The sequence below is a fragment of the Carassius carassius genome, chromosome 24, assembly GCF_963082965.1.
Source record: "Carassius carassius chromosome 24, fCarCar2.1, whole genome shotgun sequence".
NCBI classification, from domain to species: domain Eukaryota; kingdom Metazoa; phylum Chordata; class Actinopteri; order Cypriniformes; family Cyprinidae; genus Carassius; species Carassius carassius.
Genome location: NC_081778.1, coordinates 16,114,698 through 16,136,361, shown reverse-complemented (window position 1 = coordinate 16,136,361; position 21,664 = coordinate 16,114,698). Strand labels below are relative to the sequence as shown.

The 21,664-nt window shown below is 36.0% G+C and overlaps 1 protein-coding gene and 1 pseudogene across 2 annotated transcripts; both read left to right on the top strand.

Moving 5' to 3' along the window:
* The first annotated feature begins 2,839 nt into the window (after positions 1-2,839).
* On the top strand, positions 2,840-13,425 carry LOC132102965 (histone-lysine N-methyltransferase SETDB1-B-like). Of its 2 annotated transcripts, none has more exons than XM_059507724.1 (22): positions 2,840-3,042; positions 4,206-4,431; positions 4,842-5,005; positions 5,089-5,132; positions 5,449-5,746; positions 5,898-6,099; positions 6,176-6,249; positions 6,567-6,757; positions 6,936-7,065; positions 7,248-7,383; positions 7,475-7,606; positions 7,955-8,243; positions 8,627-8,979; positions 9,337-9,453; positions 9,581-9,750; positions 9,960-10,151; positions 10,747-10,911; positions 11,576-11,748; positions 11,914-12,001; positions 12,302-12,543; positions 12,647-12,735; positions 13,028-13,425. In XM_059507724.1, the coding sequence occupies exons 2-22, from the start codon at positions 4,208-4,210 to the stop codon at positions 13,143-13,145; spliced, it is 3,591 nt and encodes a 1,196-aa protein (XP_059363707.1). In that variant the 5' UTR covers positions 2,840-3,042; positions 4,206-4,207; the 3' UTR covers positions 13,146-13,425. The 2 variants fall into 2 exon arrangements, with proteins under 2 accessions (XP_059363707.1, XP_059363706.1); XM_059507723.1 differs by having other exon boundaries at positions 2,841-3,042; positions 9,960-10,202.
* Positions 13,426-14,339: 914 nt separating this feature from the next.
* Positions 14,340-18,331, top strand: LOC132103614 (uncharacterized; annotated as a pseudogene).
* Positions 18,332-21,664: the final 3,333 nt, after the last annotated feature.

Genomic DNA, 21,664 nt, shown 5'->3' with positions numbered 1-21,664 from the left:
AATAAAAAATGTGAACATAAATAAAACGTGGAAATAAATAAATATAGAACTAAAACCAAGAAATGTAGAAATAAATAAATGTGAAAATAAATAAAACGTGGAAATAAATAAATATAGAACTAAATATGTAAATAGTTACAAAAATGTGGAGATAAATAAAAGTGGAAATAAATGTATAAATGAATGTGGGGGAAAATATACATAAGGACAAGTATAAATATCTTTTACTTTTCTTTGAATATTTATATATATATATATATATATATATATATATATATATATGTGTGTGTGTGTTTTCACATTTCTTTTTAGATTTATTTATGTATTTATTTATTTATAATTTTGTCAGGTTTGGCATTCCATGTGTAATATGCCATGATATGACGCAAAGTGTGTCCTAAATCGCAGAAGTGTGGAATATTGGACACTTCTTCTTTTTTTCTTTTTTTACACTTACATATCAGAACAAAATTAAATAATTTTTTAACAGATATTCAACAAATAGGAAAAACTAAAAAAATACACAAAGTGTATGATTGTCATAAAAAAACGTAAAGTCTTCACATAAAATCCTTGTGCGTTTTGCCTTACTTTTTTTCAATCCAAGAGAAGTAACTCATTATAATGTTTCATTTCTACCTTGAACAATAAAAATATATATATATATATTATTTGGCCCATTTCTATTTATGCAAATAATCAAACAAAGATTAAAACTAAAAGTTACATCTCTGTCCATCAAAAAACAAACAACAACAACAAAAACGTTTTTCATACAGAAACTTTCAAATAAAGATCTATAAAAACACATTCCAAGTCAATTCAAAACATTCTGCTAGAAATTCATTTAAAAAATAAACGGACAACATGCTCTGTCTCCAATCCACAAAAAAATCACATTTGGTATCTGTATCAGTATAAAATCATAAGTAATTGTAAGAGAGGCTATTCTAAACATTGTACAATATTTTTTTAGGCAACTTCCGTACTCACTCAATGCACTGAAATTTTGAATTCCAAAATGTTTTTGAAGAAATTGAGCTTTATTCTTTAATAAATTCCTATGTTTGACACTACATGCACTCAGCCGTCTTAGCTTTAATCGTAGCGAAGCGGGAGGGGCTATCAGACAGATTATTAATGACAAAATAACATTACAGGTGCTGGTCATATAATTAGAATTTCATCAAAAAGATTTTCAATAATTTCAAGTGAAACTTGTTTATATTCATTCATTACACACAGACTGATATATTTCAAATGTTTATTTCTTTTAATTTTGATGATTATAACTGACAACTAAGGAAAATCCCAAATTCAGTATCTCAGAAAATTAGAATATAAGTTACCAATACAAAGAAAGGATTTTTTGAAATCTTGGCCTACTGAAAAGTATGAACATGAAAAGTATGAGCATGTACAGCACTCAATACTTAGGTGGGGCTCTTTTTGCCCGAATTAATGCAGCAATACTGGAGGAAAAGTTCATTTCTTTCAGCAATTCAACTCAAATTGTGAAACTCATGTATTAAATAAATTCAATGCTCACATACTAGTAGTTTAAGTCTTTGGTTCTTTTAATTGTGATGATTTTGGCTCACATTTAACAAATTAGAATACTTCATAAGATCAATAAAAAAAATTATTAAAACAAATTTAGTGAATTGTTCCTCTTCTGGATAATATGTTCATTTTCTGTTCATGTACTCAATACTTGGTAGGGGCTCCTTTTACTTGAATTACTAGCTCAATTCAGCGTGGCATGGAGGTGATCAGTTTGTGGCACTGCTGAGGTGGTAATGAAGCCCAGGTTTCTTTAACAGTGGCCTTCAGCTCATCTGAATTTTTTGGTCTGTTGTTTCTCATTTTCCTCTTGACAATAACCCTTAGATTCTCTCTGGGGTTCAGGTCTGGTGAGTTTGCTGGCCAGTCAAGCACACCAACACCATGGTACTTTAACCAACTTTTGGTGCTTTTGGCAGTGTGGGCAGGTCCAAATCCTGCTGGAAAATTAAATCAGCATCTTCAAAAAGCTGGTCAGCAGAAGGCAGCATGAAGTGCTCCAAAACATTCTAATTTATTGAGAAGCACCTGTATGTGATTATGTACCAATATTTTTTCCTAACTTTTTTCCTCTTCTTTCACACGTGGAACCTTTTGTTTTCACTGTGCTGATTTTCTTTTCAGGAATGTTTTTGCTGAAAACAGTCAGGAATTTTAACTAAGTAAACTAAATAAATTATTATATTTAAACGTCACATGAACAATTTCGTTAGGCCAGTAAAATGGAGTCTGTATTCCTCTCATGTGAAATCTGTAAAACCGTATATCTTTAAGTGTAAAATATTTTATTGTGAGGGGAAACTTTTGAATGTACCTTTAACATAAATGAAAAAAGTCAGGATAGTTTTAATGTGACCTTCATATAACAAAAGTATTCAACAGAAAATGTCAACAATCCTTGTTTCAAGAAATAAGCTTGCATTAGTTGTGACCAGTCTATGGCATAGACAGTAAAAGATGGTTGTGACTATGGGCCTGAATGTTTTAATCCTGAAAAAAGGAAAGTTTCATATTTATTACTACTGAGCCGTCAGTTAATGCAGCAGTATGGCCATTATTTCAATAAATTATTTTCATAGATTTTGTTTTATTAATATTTGTTTTATGGATATAAATTGTATTTGATTCACGTTGTGCGATACAGTAGTCCTGCTCGGCAGGCATTTCTCATAGCGTGTAGCCTCGTGGGGAGTGATCAGGTATTTTGCTTGCACCCAATTGGTCACTTTAAGTGCCACTCACTCCTCACGCAAAATCCAATTGGTCAGCTCGTAGCATCGTCATCTGCCCAACACAATTCATTACGGCTTTGGTGTGCGCGGACAGGACATTTTATGTTCAAATAAAAACAATTATACTGAATTGTCTCTGTAATAGGAAAAGTCTATAAACATACCATTGTTGTTTTTCTTTTCATTTAATGCACGACGAAAAGGAGAAATCCACAAAAGAGCTGGAGGGACACACAAATTAAGGGAGGTAAGCTAACCCAGTTAGCACCAACACAATTCAATAAAGCTCACTCGATTCTGTATTTTACAGATCTTTTGTTTATATGTTCATATATTGGCCTTTTAAGACAACTAAAGTGCGGCGTGTGCATTTACATTTTAAAGCAGAAATGGACACAATGAGCACAATGAAGCTTTCTTCCTTTTAATTGCGCGCCGTTTAGGGCTCCAGACCTGCAGGAATTGTGCTTGCTGCAGTGTATTAACACATGCGGACCATTTCCAGGTGTTATGAACACAGCTTTTCTCCTTATCAAATGAATGGCAGTTAAAATGCCATTTGCAGCCATGCTATCTACATGATCAGACAGGTTGCTTTGACATATCCCAAACGGAGTCATTTAACGTTTACTGTTTACAGAAATGTTACTTTACCCATGTGATGTACATTTGCAACAGCAGCCTATATCTGATGTTGCTAGAGTTCTATAATCCATTTGCAATCGTAGGGGAAATATGTGACTGGTGCCAAATTTGCACTGCAAAGGGGGCAGATGGCATAAATGCATTTGCACAATTACAATCATATACTTTGTGTTAGCAGACATAATGCAATTTAGCTTTTATAGGGCATTGCGATCTTACAATGAATTTTGATCAGGCACAGCCTTAGTTTTATAACAAATAATACATGCACCTTCTTTTTTTTCACCTATTGACCAAAATGTTTCAGGACTAAATAAATATTGATGTAGAGTAATATATGTGATTGTTAACCCCCTTAAAGGGGTAATTGTCTGCTGGCAAAATAAGTTTTTTTTTTAGGTAAAATAGATGTAATAAAAGATTTAAAAATACAAAAGCTGGTTAAAAACTTACCCTTTAACTGTAAAGTAAAAAATAAAAAAAAGTCTGTCGTGGCAAAAAAAATGATTTTTTTGGGGATTGGCAAGTAACATTTCTGACTGTTACAGCACTTTCAATGAAATGGCGTGGTAGGTCCTGCATAGAACAGTTTGTGCAAGGAAACACGACAACAAATTCCTTCAGGCCAATATGAGAGACTGATCCACAGTTGATGGGAAATGTAGCTACTAGTTGAACAACAGAATACACTTTTTTTTTTATTTTTTATGTTGCTTTATGATTTCTGCTGTGACAGTGTAACACTGTTTTCCCATTCTTTCAAAGTTATGGAGGTGGATGCCAGTTTGGCCTCACAGATGGAGTTGGATCCAGAGTTGGAGGAGGAGTTAGGGGTGTCTCTGGACGAGCTGCGCAGTTGGATCGAGGAGCAGGTGGACAGCAGCGAGGCCGTGCGGCAGAGGAAAGATCAGCTGGAGCAGCTGCAGGAATGGGTTGAGCAGAGGGAGAAGGAGGTTGTTGATATGGATGCTCTTTGTTCTAATGCCTCAGAGTAAGTTTAAAATACGAGACTTTGTATTGAAAAGCAAAGCAGCTAAAAGTGAAAATCTGAAACCAATGATACTTCAGTCAAACACCCAAACTGTTTCTTGAGAAATATCCAACCCTTTGCTGCAATATACTAATTGTTCCCAGAAACCTTTAGATGAAAGTTAATAGAACGATGACTGGTGCATAAAGCGTTAAAGAATCATGTAAATGCATATCCCTGTAAATATAAATAAGCATATTGGCACAAAAAACACTAACAAAATTGCAAAGTATTCTAAGACTGAAAACAAGCGACTACTTCAGGTTATGACATCATGATTGATAATCCAAAAGCCACCTTTTTATAGGGTTAAACATGTAGTATTTCTTAATTCTAGAGGATAAAGTACATGGATCTGTCTGTTTTCAAAGGTCTGTGGTTCAGTGTGAAGCTCTGGTGAAGGAAGTGTACAGTAAGATGGGTCTGGTGTATCATGAGAGCAGCTCGGAGGATGAGGGAGGAGGCAAGGCAAACACTTCTGAGGTCATTGAGATTGACGATGATGACGACGACGATGTCATTGCTGTGGGATGTGGTAAGGGTTACATTCATTACATTTATTTATTTTATTTTTTTACATGTAAAATATGTAGAGTAACAGCATGATTTCTTCCACAGTGGTTCCTCCCAAGAAGGTTGTAACTCCAGGCAAGGATCCAGCGGTAAGAGAAATGTGTCATTTGTATCACTTAGCAAACTTAAATGTGCAGTCACATTTAACCTTGGTGAATTATCGTGGGTGAAATCCAGTCATTTCAATAGAAATGCACACAATCTGGAATTTCTTATGACAGTGAAAGATTTCAGATTTGGTTTGAAATTGACTAATACAATGAAATTAACAAAAGGCAATGGGCATTTTACCTTAATAAATAAATATGCACACTACTGCTATATTATTAGCTTTCCATGAAGCTGTTTGTCAGGGGATCTAGTTGATGTTTTCTTTTGTGTGTTGTGTGTGTATTTTATTTCAAGTTTAAGGAGGCTTCAGCTGCTCTCCAAAGAACATCTCAGCAGGTGCAGAACCTGGCCCAGTCCGTCAACAGAACACCCCCCTCGAGTTTAACACCAGCTAAAACAGTGGCCCCTCCCACACAATCCCATGGTGCACTAGCTGTTCCAGCAGTGTTTATGTCCTCAGGCCCAAGGAACGCACCCACTCAACCAAACCCTAATTTAAAACAGGATAATATCAAGATCAACATGACACTTTTGGGTAAAAAACGAACCAAGACGTGGCATCGTGGAACACTTGTTGCCATTAAACAAGTCGGTAAGTGCACTCATTTTATTCGCTGTATTGAATAATCCCTCTCTGAGATTGTACTGTACGTTTCATCCTGCTGTGTGTGTGTGTGTGTGTGAAGGCTGAATTTAATAAAAAAAAAGCATGATTCATTATTTTGATATCCAAATTTTCACAGGGAACAATTTTAAGTACAAGGTGAAGTTTGAGAATAAAGGGAAGAGTCTTCTCTCTGGGAACCATGTAGCATTTGAATACCACCCAACACTGGAGAGGCTGTTTGTTGGTGCCCGTGTTGTGGCCAGGTACAAGGATGGCAATCAAGTCTGGCTCTATGCAGGCGTCGTCGCTGAGATGCCCAACAGCAAGAACCGTATGAGGTAAGATGAACAGAAGACCGTAGGAGAGGATTGAAGAATAGAGAAGGCATTGCTGATAGATTGAATGTTGTTGCAGGTTCCTGATCTTTTTCGATGATGGTTATGCCTCATATGTGGGCCTGCCTGAGCTGTACCCGATCTGCAGACCACGTAAAAAACTGTTTTCTTCTTTTTAGGTTCCAGCAATTTCAGTTTTTGCCTTCTATCTGATAATATAAGATTAAACACTGCTAATATTTTTATGTGATTTGATTTGATTCATTGAATCATCTTTCAAATAAATAATTGTAAAATAATAATGCAATAAATATTAAATTACTTGTTTTCATTATTTGAAATAATAGAATAATAATAAATAGAAACTAAATAATTACATAAAATAAGAAATTTGAATGGATCTCTATTTTTTCTCTCTCTCTCTCTCTCTCTCTCTCTCTCTCTCTCTCTCTCTCTCAATTGGTATTCAGTAAAAAAGACCTGGGAGGATATTGAGGATGCATCATGCAGAGACTTCATTGAGGAGTACATCACATCATATCCCAACAGACCCATGGTGCTGCTGAAGCCAGGGCAGATCATAAAGACGGAATGGGAGGGAACATGGTGGAAAAGCCGTGTGGAAGAAGTGGATGGCAGCCTTGTCAAAATGCTTTTCCTGGTCAGCTCGGCATCACATAAAACAAGAAGTGTTATAGTTAATTAATTATTTTAGTTTATTTTTTTTATTTGTTGCTAGATTTCTTTAATTATCCCTTAACAGTCATGTTCAAATGCAGAGTTTTCTGTATGTTAAATGACACTAGAATGTGAACAGTATTGTTTATTCTGTTTTGCAGGATGATAAGCGGAGTGAGTGGATTTATCGTGGCTCAACAAGACTAGAGCCCATGTTTAATCTGAAAATGAACACCGCTAGCTGTCAAGAGAAGAAAATGGCTGGCCAACAAAGACAGCGTCCCAATATGGGTAATATATTGCTTTGTGTTGTCCAATTGTGTTTGTCTTTTATATTGTATGCATTATTTTTATGTTAAAATGTATCTGTAAACATTTCTCACTACAACTGGTATTTTAAGTATTTACTGGTCTTTCCCTCCTCTGCATTCATTTTCCAATTCTTATCTCACTAAAGCTGTGTATGTTTTTAGGAGCGTTGAGGACAAAGGGCCCTGTAGTGCAGTACACTAGTGACAACAGTGCTTCTGCTTCCAGTCAGCCTGCACCCCCACAGATCCCACCACCTCGGCCAATGCCTGCCGGACCCCCACAGCCGTCCCGCACAGAGTGAATGCCTCAAGAGCTACTGTTCTTAAATATTCCAGTTTAACCCAGGTCCAGCGTTAAACCATGGTCATCTTTTTCTATTCAATTTCAGGAGTCCTAGTTTAAAGAGTCAAATGGCTAAAAAGAGCACTGGTCCCGTTGCACTGCAGCCTCGTCAGGCCGTGGCCTCTGACCTCCAGCCCAAAGCACTAATCGGCACTATTCAACAAACTAATACCTCCAGGTTAGTCTGAAACCAGGCACTGGGTACTGTATATCTGCTAAACACTGTACATGTCACATTTTCTGTACTTTGCTTCCCTGTCTGCATTTATGCTTGGTATTAGTGTCTCGGGGGGGGGGTCCGATCAAGTGGACCAAAATGTTTTTTTTTTTTTAATAATCCAATGACTCAATTCAAATTATATTGTTCAGAAATACATGTGTTCACATTGTGGTATCCAGCAGTAAAGACTGTCTGCTCAACCATCAGTCAAGCAAAATGAAAGTAACATTTTTTTGTTGTATTATTAAGTGTGATAGACATATTTGTGAAACACAGTGTACCAATGTCTTGTTCTCTTGCTTGCAGGCTCTTTCTTCTGCAGACTGGACCTGTGCATACATTGACACCAATCACACCAGCTCTGCATAATTTGCAGACGTCTGTGTCAACCTACACAAGTGAGCGTATTCCTCAGGAGCCATCGTACCAGGCTCCGAATGACAGACTCTTCTACCTTACACACAACTGCATGCCTGACTGCCTAAAGCGCATCCGGCCCACCCATCCCAACCTGCATCGAGGACGCAACCCACTTCTTACACCACTGCTCTACGAGTTTCGCCGCATGACTGGCCGCAGACGCCTTAACCGCAAGGTTTGTGTGGCATAATGTGCAGTCACATTACCACTGTTTGGCAAAATTTTGAGTTCAGAATCCAGTCAATATGAATTTGCTCCATTGGAGGTGTCATGTGAGATCAAAAAAACTACTTGAGGAAATTTTGCATCGGGTTCAAGTTGGTCATGTTGACAGTAATAAAGCTGTTTGGTCGTAAATTGACTTATCTGGGAGTTGACCTTCCTGCATTGCTCTAGTATTGAGAATGGAAAAATAGTTTGCTAATGTGACTGTACCTTTAGAAACAAGTGATCATCCAAAAAAAGTGTTAAAAAAATTGATCCATATCTCCAAAGACCTTTTTGGTTGATACTAGTACAAGCACTAATTTATATTAACCCTCTTCCTCTCCCACTCAGATGTCATTCCATGTCATCTACAAGTCCCCGTGTGGCTTGAGTCTGAGAAATATGGCAGAAATCCAGCGCTACCTCTTCCAGACACACTGTGACTTCATCTTCTTGGAGATGTTCTGTTTGGACCCCTATGTGCTGGTGGACCGTCGATTCCAACCCCAGAGGCCATTCTACTTCATTCGGGACATCACAGGTGGTCGCGAAGACATTCCCTTGTCCTGTGTGAATGAGATCGACAACACTCCTCCACCCAATGTGGCCTACAGTAAAGAGAGGATCCCAGCAGATGGAGTCTTCATTAACACCAGCTCAGACTTCCTGGTGGGCTGTGACTGCACTGATGGCTGCAGAGACAAGTTAGTGTCCTTGATTGGCTTTAAAAAAAAAAAAAAAAAAAAAAACAGTCAAAAATGTCAGGTTGAGAAAATGTTAGGTTGTTTGGTATATATCTTTTAAAATATTTTTTGCAATATATATTAATCTTTTTTTTATGTCGTTAATTTTATTCCAAATGCTATAACTGGATCTTCCAGTAAAATGACTTTCATTAAAAATATATATATATTCTGTCAGTGAACACTAATGCAGAAAAATAATTAAAACAGAAAATAATATAGAACGGACCATTGCAGTCCATGTGCATTACATTAGATAATCATCAGACGTTCCTGAAACCTAATGTCCTTTGTTCTGTACCTTTTGTTTGTTTTTAGATCCAAGTGTTCATGTCATCAGCTGACCCTGCAGGCTACAGGGTGTGCGCCAGGTGGGCAGATCAACCCCAACGCTGGATACCATCACAAGAGACTAGAAGAGTGTCTCCCTACAGGGTCTGTGATAGATAACCAGCCCTCCATACTGTCATTATCATGTTGATTTACAGTGAGACCACTCAACTTAATGTCTCTCCTTTTAATTGTCCCCTCTCTCTTTTTCCCCTCTCATTTGTATTTTCAGGATCTATGAGTGTAATAAGCGCTGTCGCTGTAATCCGCAGATGTGCACTAACCGTCTGGTTCAGCATGGTTTGCAGGTCCGACTGCAACTCTTTAAGACCCAAAATAAAGGCTGGGGCATTCGTTGCCTTGATGATGTCGCCAAGGGCTCATTTGTTTGTATATATGCAGGTAACCAACTCAAAACATAATTTGGATTTTAGTTTATAAAAAAAAAAGAATAAATCCAGAGTTTCGTCTTACCTAAGATCCTCTCTCTTAAGCCTAAAGTATGTTTTGACCGTCTCCACTCCACACACTGTCTTTATGACAAACTTTAGCAGATGTCCAGCACTGGGCCTTTTGTGTTTTATAGTTATGAATGTTTCTTTCTCGATCAGGAAAAATCTTGACAGATGACTTTGCCGATAAAGAAGGTTTGGAAATGGGTGATGAATACTTTGCCAATCTGGACCACATTGAGAGCGTGGAGAACTTTAAGGAAGGTTATGAGAGTGAGGCCCACTGCTCCGACAGCGAGGGCAGCGGGGTGGACATGAGCAGGGTTAAACTACCTGCTTCCTCCCAACACGGTAAATCCACCACCAAGATGGAGGAGCGTAACAGCAGCATTACCGGCAAAAGTGAGAGACCTACGCACACATCTGACTATTCTGTACTATGAGTGGCTATGGGGATATCAATGTTAATGAGGAATAAAATGTACAAAACCAGTTTTTTATCTCAATCAAATGAAGTCAAGACTTGGTAGAGTAAACGGGTGTCAGAATCACCAATCTTCCCATGGTGGAGGTGTAACTTTTTTTGAGACACCTTTGCAACGATCACTTTTAACTAACTGCTGTGTAGGTGATTTAGTGTGAAGTCCGTTCTTCTCAAGTTCTCACTGGTCTCCTAGCAGTTGTAGTTCATCACATTAACTTTAAACATGATCCATGCAGTTTTTTTAACCTTAAATCTTTGTAATAAAAGTTTGTTTATCTTTCTTTACAAATAATATGAATTATCAGAAAGTAAGAATAAATCTAACCACTTGCCATTTATTTTAGTGTAGTTTTTTGCAGTCTTTGATTTTGAGCACAAGTTCATTTTGCTGTGATGTATATTCAGTAGGTGAAAGTTATAATCTTATATCTATATAACATTTTATTTTTATCCACTTGCTAGGTCAAGACGATTCATCTGAAGACAGTGATGATGACAAAGACGAAGAGTCTAATGAGGATGAGAGCGACAGCTCAGACGATACATTTGTGAAAGACACATATTTCTCCACCAGCTCAGTGTGGAGGAGCTACACCACCCGCAGACAGGCCAAGGGAATGAAGGAAGGTGAGGAAACATGAGCCCTCAAGGAAAAGACACATTAAACTCTGAGACCAGTGAAGCCAAATCTGAGAACCTAGCCAAAACACGTGCATTTTAGCCCCCGGAACAGAATTCTGACTGGGGGATATTGGGCTAGTTTTGAGTAGCAATTGGACAAGTTTTGTTGTGAAAATCTGGCAACCCTGACTGAGACAGAGGACAGGCCACTAGAGGGCAGGATTGAGAAGAAATTCAGTTGTTCTAGAAGTCTTTTTAATTTTCACAAAACTTGTCAAGAACAAGGTCAGGGTAGGATTTTCATAAGTTATTAATTAGTAATAATACTCATACACTAATTTTTATTTATTTTTATTTCATTTTTTTGGTAAATATCTTGAAGGGTTAATGATTTTTTATTGTTATTATATTTCATATATAATATTGATTTTTGTGGTGAAATGTCTTGAACTATTACTACGAATAATATTTCTTATTTTATTCATTTTTTTAAATACATAATTTTCTGCATTTTATTTTGTGGTGAAATGTATTTGGATGTGTATTTATTAGATTTACTTATTTTGTATATAGATTGAATCATTTAAATGAATGAGCTGTAAAACAAGATAATCTCTGTACGCTGAAAGTAAATAATTGACTTTCTCCTCGTCCTCTGTTTTGGCTGTAGAGAGTCAGGACAGTAAGGACGGCATGAGTACATCCACAGGTGAAGAGAGGAAGCCACCTCCAATGCCAGAGGAGACCGGGAAGAGTAAAGTGGCATCTTGGCTCACCAACCAGTCTTCTACTTCTTCAAATCAGAGCGTTAAGGTGGAGGGGGGGGTAAAGACGGAGAAGAAGGTCAGTCTAGTGTCACATACCGTTTCCTATTTTAGTTTTCGCATGAAATGTCTCTTTGTTCCTCTTTCTTTCTGTCTCACTCTCTCTGATACACTCTCAGCTATCTCTCTGTATTTCTCCTCTCATCTTGCACACTTATGATCTTTCCTTCTGTCTTTTGTTTAGGATGTAATGACCCTCTCGGACAGTGATGATGTGCAGACTATCAGCTCAGGATCAGATGACAACAAGGAGAGGGAGAAAAAGACTCAAGGTACAGTGGAGGAAAGAGGAAATGGCTTGTTTTCCAATGTAACATAGGTGGACTTCCTTACATCAGTGTAACTGTTGCTACACCTCAGTCAGCTGACTGAGCCTACATGAACTAGAGGCAGAGGCCCAGAAACCCTTTTTAACCCTTTATGTCTCTCCTCCTTTATTATGAATGAGGTGCTCATCTTGAAGGTGTTGTCATAATAACAGGCTATGAAAACCAATTTGAACAGTAATAATAATCTTGCATTCACCAAGTCCCTGTGAAAAGCCATCAGAGCAATCTCTTTCTCTCTCTCAGCTGTGGTGAAGAGGCAGGTGGCGGTGAAGTCCACACGTGGCATTGCTTTGAAGTCCCACAGTCTGATGGTGAAAACAGGAGGAGGGGGGGCAGGAGGAGGCGGCTCAGGCCCATCTCATGGACAGGGCGGCGGCGGCGGGGGCGACGGTGGCCCAAAACACACCCGCCAGTTCTTTGATGGGGAAGAATCCTGTTATATCATTGATGCCAAACTAGAGGGCAACCTCGGACGCTACCTCAACGTGAGTACAACAGACATTGACATAAGTCTAAGATGTCAGGGTATTTTTAATTCAACGATAGTTCACAACTGTCCTCTCTTCCTCTGCTGTCTTTGTCCCACAGCATAGCTGCAGCCCCAATCTGTTCGTCCAGAATGTGTTTGTGGATACTCATGATCTCCGCTTCCCATGGGTGGCCTTCTTTGCTAGCAAGTGAGCATAACACCAGCTATTGTTATGGCTTTTTAAAGCACTTAAATGTAATAATTTTACCTACCAGTTATTGGCTGGTATTAATATTTTTTATTTAATTTTATTTTTACATTATTTTGATATCTTACTGTCAAATTAAAAAAAATTGTAGTACCGGTAATACTGTTAAATTAACTTTTTAGCAAAACTCTAAATATTTTACATTATTATTTGTTAGTCAGAATATTTACAGATTATTATGCTGCATGTAAATGTAGCTGTGGTCTTTGTATTAACCTGTGTGTTTCTATAGGCGCATCCGAGCAGGGACGGAGTTGACGTGGGATTATAATTATGAAGTTGGCAGCGTGGAGGGCAAGGAGCTTCTGTGCTGCTGCGGATCAACAGAATGCAGAGGACGACTGCTGTAACACACACACACACACACACACACACACACATACTAAAAGTACGTCCTATTGTAGACGTGCCAGTGAAACACTTATTTGGAGCTCCTGGAAGTTGGATTTATTTGATAGGGTCTGGGCTACTGATGAGAACTGAACAGACATGGAACAAAAATGAATTTGTTCAGGAACTCACTGAAGTTGTTAAACAGTGTATGTATGCTTATCAATTGCCCTGCTTCACAGAGTTCAACCTTAAACCCCAAATGGGACCTTGGCATCTATCATTATGGATTATTTAATCCTTTATGTAAACAGCTGTTTCTTTTTTTTTTTTTTTTTCAATCTTTTCAGTATCAATACCCTAATGTTTTGCTTAGTCAGTCTTTTGCTTTTCTTTTAAATATGTAGTTTTGATAATGAGGATCCATGGTTTTTTTCTCTTTTCACTTTACTCATGGTTTTGTGATTGTCATTGTGTGCTACTGTGTAAATGTGCTTTTGTTTGGTCAACAAGTCTATGAAAACAGACAAAATTATACTTTTGTCTCAATTTGAATTAAAGTTCTACAAAGACCAAAATCGTCATCCGTTGTTGTATGTAAGTGTATAACATTTATTGTCCATTCATGGAAGATTTTGCAAGGCACACTAACAAGTGTGATAAGTCACCAACTGATCTTGTGGACTCTAATTTTAAGTGTTTTTTGGGTAAGTAGGTGACTAAAGCACATTTAAATGTACATCCCTTGAAACTAGCAAGCCATTTTATTTAAAAAACTGAAATCTGTTACTAAGCTCAGTGCAAATACTCAGGTCTAATGTCTAAGTACAACGCATTACTTTTTTTTTTTTTTTTTGATTGGTGATGCATTCAAAGAAGTTTGATGGCCACTTGATTGCTGTTGATGCTTTTTAAAAATGGAAACATTTTTCATTGTGACTTTAAATTCCGAAAATTTACAGCATGTGACACAGCAACATTCCAGTAATAACTTAATGACTATCAATAGAATTTAATTAAGGAAACCGCTAAAAGAAGAAAGTGAAACTAATGGTGCTTACTCTAGCAGTGGGTTCAGAGATGATCACATGTATGCTGAGCAAGTATGTGTAAGTTCCTACCCTGAAGGACATTTCATTGTTAACAAGGCTCTCTAGAGGAGGTGTAATCTGTTAGGGTTGAACAGAGGAAGACTGACTTAAGCAGATAAAAAAATGACTTATAAGTGTCTGCTTGGACTCATAATTCTCCGCTCAGTTCTAACAGGTACAGAATCAATATTTTCTCTTTAAGACATGCTATTATAAATATTACATTATTTGAATTAGTCTGGGAAAGTTTGTTTGAACATTAGCTCTGTTTATTCACATTGTGATCTCTTGAGTTGTCTACTGTTACTTGCGTTACATGCTGTATTATTTCTGAATGCATTAATACTAGGCATAGTGTGACATGCAGAAATATGATGCACATTTTTTTCATGTTAAGAGAATCTTAGTGATTTTAACAACTGCAATAAATTATTCTGATAAGAACACTAGTTTATTCTGGATAGTGTGCAGTTTGCCTCAAAAAAGGAAAAATAGAGTTTTGCATATATTGCTTTGAATGCCAGTATGTTTATTATTATTATTCTATACAATATGCAACATTGAATATAACATTAACTACTCAACTGTACTTGTGTTTCAGGTACCAGCGGAGTGAAAGATACTCGTGTGTTCTGCAGTTCTGGTGAAAATGTCCATCTGCCCTGTAATAATGCTCTTTCTGACTGCACATCAACTACATGGCTCTATGACACACATTCAGAGGCAGTTGAACTGATTGCCGAAGGGCAAACAAAGAATGATATAGAGAGACATGAGCGATTGAGTCTGGGCTCTAACTGCTCTCTGAACATCAAGAAAGTCACAAAAGAAGATCATGGATCTTACAGCTGCCGACAATATGTGAATAATAAACATCAAGGACCTGATGCACGTGTTTATCTGCATGTTCTTCAGGGTATTTTTTCAATTGCTTGGTCAATTTACAAAGGTTAAAATGCTTTCTTTAAATGTCTTATTTTCTGTTTCAGTCTCTTCATCATCCTCACAGACTGAGATCAGACCAGGCAGCTCTGTGACTCTCTCCTGTCTGTTAAATTCACATGAAATCCCTTGTGATACTTTGGTCCAAACTGAGGATATTCAGCTGATCTGGGTAAATCAGGCTGATGTGAATCTGCAGACAGACTCCAGATATCAGGTATAATTCTCCTCAGAAAAGTGTATCAGCACTCTGAATACAACACTCCTGAATGAAGATCACAACAGAGAGTGGAGATGTCAGGTTACTCAGAGAAAAGAAGTGAAGACTATAGCCACATATACTGTCAAGTATTCAGGTGAGAGTCTTATAAATCAGTTTAAACTATACCCTCAAGATTTTAAGGACTATTAACTATTAAGGACTATTAACCGAAAAGCAAGTATTTGTAACCATTTTTATTTTATCTTTTGTCCTTCACAGATCACTCAACCACAAACCCATCAGAATCTCATAAACAAGGTACATGATGATGATGATGCTAATTAAACCACATGGCATTTGTCTAATATAACGCTACAGGAAAAAAATGATGGAATAGATGACATAGTCTACCACAATACAGTTTTGCATTTTCTCAATGGCTGTTTTTACATATATTATAAGGACATGCAGTAATTTATTTTAGACAAGAAACAACAGTTTAATAATAACAATAATATTGATTTAATTACTTGCTTACATTGAACAGTATTGCAATATAGCAACATTTCCAAAAATGTTGCTTTCTAAATTAAAAAATATAACATTTTGTAGTTTTGTAATCCAGTTGTGAGAATATAATGCATAATGTTTTCATGAAATGTTTGTCTTTTTTCTTGTGTTCCTTGACTTTAGAATTATTGACTCATCTTAATAAAACAATTTTTTCATGACATAATATACATAACTTCCCATTTCAGAAAGTAAAGATTACTTTTAGCAGTACAACATTCAGGTCTGAAATAAAAACAAATAAAACCTGATAGCACATTAAGCCTAAATAGCTCAGACAGACAATGATACCAATTCTATGGCTGATTCCAGATCTCTCTGTAAAGCTATAGCTGATTGTCACAGAAATATTGAAAAGGATGGCGGTTTTTGTCATTGTATTTGTCTGTCTATAGACATAGATTTAGGTTTTGAGTTTGGATGCATTTGCAAAATACATTTAATACAATAGTAAAATGTAAAAAAAATAAAAATAATAATGAAACAAGAAAAAAACAAGAGCAATAAGCCACAGGGAATAAATCATAGGTTCAGGGGTATGGTTAAAATCTACTTAAGGTAACCCAAAACATGCCACAAAGAAAAAGACAAGACAAAAGATCAAGGAAAACACTCAGATGGCTCCTGCATATGTCCTCTCTCCTTTAGTGATCGTGATTTCTGCTGTGCCTGCTGCATTAGCTGTTGTCCTTGTGGTTGTTCTCTGGGTGATCTGTAAAAACAGAACTGGTTAGTTTTTGTATTTTTTTCTTCTGTAGCCTATACTAATAATTTAAAGGCCATGTAAAGCCATATAAATATGTGTTCATAATTGCCACACCCAAATGTGTTGTTAACCACCCGGCCAAATTTTTTTATGATTTTAACATCCCGCTAAGTAAATAAAATAAATGATAGAAATCTTGAAAAAAAAAAAAGCAGCAAATGCTGGGGCCGTGTGCATTGTTGGTGCTGAATCCACGGCCACTTGCGTGTAAGCTGCCGCATCTCTCAACTGTCAAGTACAAATACATTTAAATAAGGAGACGAGCGAACTGTACCGTTCAGCTAAAACAAGCCATTTGTAATGTGTATTTAGCCATACGTTTATAACATTTATAACATGTTTTGAAACAATTCTCTTAATTTAATTTACATAGACTTTAAACATATTCAGATCTCCTCACTTTATCTTTAACAAACAACCATCATTTTCAGATCATATGTGTAATAGAAACATGCATATTTGTGAATATTGAACTATGAAGTTCTCAAACAGAGGTTTATTCCTGTTAATTCCTGCAATATCAGTCTCTAAAGTTATAATGTGAAAACAAAGAATCTTTTTCATCAATTTTAACAACCAAATTTTTTATTTGAATGTTATTAGCATTGGAGATATCATGTTTTGCATGTCTTTTTTTTTACTAGTAATGCTCATATACATTTTTTTTTAGATAATAAAAGAAGGACTGACAGCTATGTGGTAAGTTTAGTAATGCCAATTATTTGGATGTGATTACTGAATTTTAAGTTAAGTACAGTATGCACAGTAAATTCATGCAGTAACTAATAACTACTTATCTAAAGGTCAAAGATAAGAATGAACATAATGGAACCTATGAAACAATCAACATGTCCATTCCTATGCCAAACATCAATGTGAGTAAACAGGAAGACTCAAACTTTCATTAAGAAGTGTGAAGTTCATTAAATGTCTTATTCATCTCTTCTATAATGCAATTTATATCCTTTAAATAGTGTACTGTAATGTCTTTTTTACTGTATTAAACTTGATTTGGCATGTTTCTATTGATGTTTAGGACCAGACTGATGATGTGACCTATTCTGAGGTGACCGCTCTCAGTAAAAAACAAGTACAAGTTGACAATGTGAGTATATATTCATGAGCACATTCACTTGTTCTTCCGTCACTGATCCGTGACATGTTCCCACTCTCTCATCTATACGCTGCTGATATGTAGCTCTGAATTTGCAGATAAATGTAGCTCTAACAACATGAAGTAATAACAGCTATGGATTGAAAGGTACACATTGACTGACAAACTCTGTTGTGTTCTTTCAGGATCATTCTAATGATACAGTGACCTACGCTGCCATCAGAGGAACAAAATATGCACCTCAAGATGGGCTTTACACCTCTGTGAACAACATCACTACCCTCACAAATAAACATTAAAGTGAACAATCAGTAATTATGCAAATCATTGCATGGCCTCATATGAGCAGATAGGTCTTTTTTTTTTTTTGCATCTACTGAGCTTAATGAGATTCGTTGAATGTTAAGAAAAGAGCCTTACATTGAATATTTGTTGAATGTTCTGTGAAAATGTACAAACACAATTTAAAAGGAAAGTACAGTTAAAAAGTTTCCCAAATTTTCAACTACATGTAGTAAAAATATATATATATATATTTATTAGCAATCAAAATATCATCATCTGTAGTCTGGGTCAAGCACAGTAATGCAAACTTGAAGTTTTAATCTGGAGAAGCCTGTGATAAAATGGTACTCTTGCCCTTGGCATGTATATAGGTTATGTTTGTTGTACAAAAAAATTAATTTAATGTCTGAGCATTACATTAGATTCTTTTCAAATTAAATTTTCCTGAAATATTATAAAAAGTGCATGTGTTATAAAATGAAATGTCTGGAGCATTTTACATCATTAGCATAGTCTCCAGCACTACATTTCCCAGAATCCATCTTGGTTCCCTCCTATGCATACTCGATCAACTGCACTATTCATCTCATCATTAGTTCCCCATTTAAGCGCACACCTTAGTTTCACTTACAGTTTGGATCTGGTCTGGAAGGATTCTATTACCGCCCCTAAGGAGAGTACAATTTTAAAAGTTTGCATGTAGCTATATTTGTCTGCTACAGCATAGCTGCAGTAGACGAGACTTGTGAAAATGTAAAATATCACTACAATAAGTTCTAAAAAACACCATATACACACAGGCATGTAGCATGCACTGTCAGTGCAACAGGTTACAAAAATTTTCTTAGAACTGTTTTGCACGAGAACTAGCATGAAAATGCACATTAGTTTGCTCTGTGAACCCAGTTTAGAATAAATCGTTGCATTAGTAGTTCCTCTTTCTTTTAACAAGTTGCTTCATACCATTCTATATTGGTCTCAACTGTAGGAGCTTATGAAGATCTGGACACTCATGCTAGTCTTTGAGTCTACATGTGAATTGAAGTTATCACTGCATGTTTTCATTAGCCTAACGAAGTGTAATCTCCATAATAAAATAATGTTCACATTCAGGAAGCTGGTGCTGCTCATCTGTCCACTGTAGACACTGTTAATTCTCCCCGAATAATTAACCAATTACTGTAGCTCATAAGCCATGATGTTGTAGTCAAGACCAGATCGTTTTCATTTTCACAATCTCTCAATAAGATTTTGTCTGAACCTGGTGAGTTACAGACAGAGGGGGAGCTGATGTTAAACTGAAGGGAAGACTGACAGAGGCACAAAATGGCTGATAAGTGTCACGTGTCTGCTGGGACCTTTTCAGGAAAACACATATCCACTACAAGACATCTGGACAAAAGACTTGCATTTAGATATGCATAAATGTTTTTTATTATTATTATTTATATATAGCATAATGAATATCCAAATGTACTGTGTTTATGTGTTTCTACCAATGGAGCAGAAAGAGCATTATTACATGGACATTTTCACCAGAACTGCTATCTAAGTCTTAGCCAGACTCTTTGCTAAAACGTTGTTGTTTGTAAATAAATGGTTTACATTTATACAGATTTGATCAATCTTACAGACAACTTTACCTGTGAGAAGATCTGACCCATTGATTCCACACACCTCACTTGGTTAAAACTATGTTTTGTGATAATACATCAAATTGCTGAAAAGAACAGCGGTAATTGTGAGCAGTTGTAAATAACCCCTTTCAGTCAGAGGTGCTGAGCACTGAAATCAGTATTGTCTCTCTGTGCACTCTCAGAATATTTAGGATTTATGTAAGAATTTAAGATTTATGTATTTGGATTGGTTGTAAAATTTCCATCCATTTGGATTATAGTTTTAGCATAAACTAATAAACGTAATGCAAAGCATATTTGCCAGTCATGTGTAAATCAAAAATAATAATAATTATATTAAATAATATAAGAATATTTACAAAAATCATTTATTAAAAATGCTTAGAATCAATATTAAATATTCTAATTGTGAAAATAAAAAATATATTCAGTTAAAAAGTATAAACATGAATAAAACAAGCAATTATCAGTTACAATGTATGAAGTTGAATTTTTTTTTATTGATAATAAATAAACTTGGTTATTGTGTGTATAAAATGTATTCATCTTAGTACTATTATAGAAATCTTAGCTGTTTCATTTATGAATGACAAATGCATTAAACCTAACCTAAAATAAATAAATAAAACAATACTTTGCATGACAGTAGATGTCATACTTTAAATGTCCAGGGGGAGTTAGTATATCACATATAATAAATATATGGGAAAAAAATAATTAAATAAAGCTTGATTAGTGATTGTTGTCCTTTTTTAACTTAAATCCTCTAATACTTTTTACAGGAGACTACTTAAATTTATTAAACAAAACAAACTAAACCCAAAGTTTAAGCTTTCTTTCTACAAAATGTAATAATTCAATCATATAATGATCTGTGACATAAAACAAAACAAAAAAAATGCTTATTTTGCAGGATAAATGAGTAAACCCTAATTATGGGTCACACCATCAGTCTCATCTCTCACACCGTTTTATAATGTTTAATACAGTGTTAGAATATTACATTTTTACATACCTGTGTTTTGTGTTTGTGGGTTTTTCACCGATCATTACCGTGCAGTAAGACACCAAGACAACATATGAGTGTCTTTTACCATACCTCCTTTGTTTCCCAAATAAATGTGTATATTATACTCATACTCTTTACATAATCTTTGGGTTTATATTGAGCAATGTGGCTGTGGGCTGTGCACTAAGTGTTATATTATATGTCATATGTGCATTATTTTATTATTGAGTTGTGAGCTCACTTGGTTACTGCTGAGTGAGTTTTTCCTCTTTGCTTCAACCCACAATAGAGCAGAGATCATCTCAGAAGTTTAGACTGCTGGGTATGAAATCCGTTGCTAGTTTCTCTTCCTCTTCTTAAATAGTCTTTATCTAAATGTGAAACAATTACTGAACCCTTTGAGGAGGTGTATGAGGAGGTGTACAAACCTGCTGATAAAGTTTATAATGTTTACATTCAGGAATTGGTGTTGTTCACTTCTAGACACTGTTGATTCTGTCAGATCATAAGCCTGTGGTGTACATCTATGATTAAAACGGAGGGAATTCAGCTGATCTGGGTGAATCAGCCTGGTATTAATCTGACTCCAGAGAAATGACATGATGATTAATAATATAATTCATTCATGATAAACCTAATTATGCCATAACAGCTGGACGAGGCTTACTTGCAGCTTTTAGTATCTGAACTTTAATAAATAAATAAATAGCACCCTGGTGGCCCCTAAAGCAGTAACTTATTCCTAGAAACAGCCATGATGGTAATACACCAAAACTAATGATGGATCACAAACTGTATGTCATGATGTAATTAGCAAGTATGACATTATTATATTAATGTTCAACAGTATGAGGGAGTCTAACGGATTCACTAACACTGATTACAGTCAGCAGCTCAAACTCTAAGAAGAAATCACACCAAAC

What these genes read in the sequence shown, in the direction of transcription:
- LOC132102965 (XM_059507723.1), top strand. Translation starts at nt 4,208, where the DNA reads ATGGAGGTGGATGCCAGTTTGGCCTCACAGATGGAGTTGGATCCAGAG. An exon ending in GCAGACGCCTTAACCGCAAG is followed by an intron (nt 8,244 to 8,626) that starts GTTTGTGTGGCA and finishes TCTCCCACTCAG; the next exon opens with ATGTCATTCCATGTCATCTA. An exon ending in ACCTCGGACGCTACCTCAAC is followed by an intron (nt 12,544 to 12,646) that starts GTGAGTACAACA and finishes TTTGTCCCACAG; the next exon opens with CATAGCTGCAGCCCCAATCT.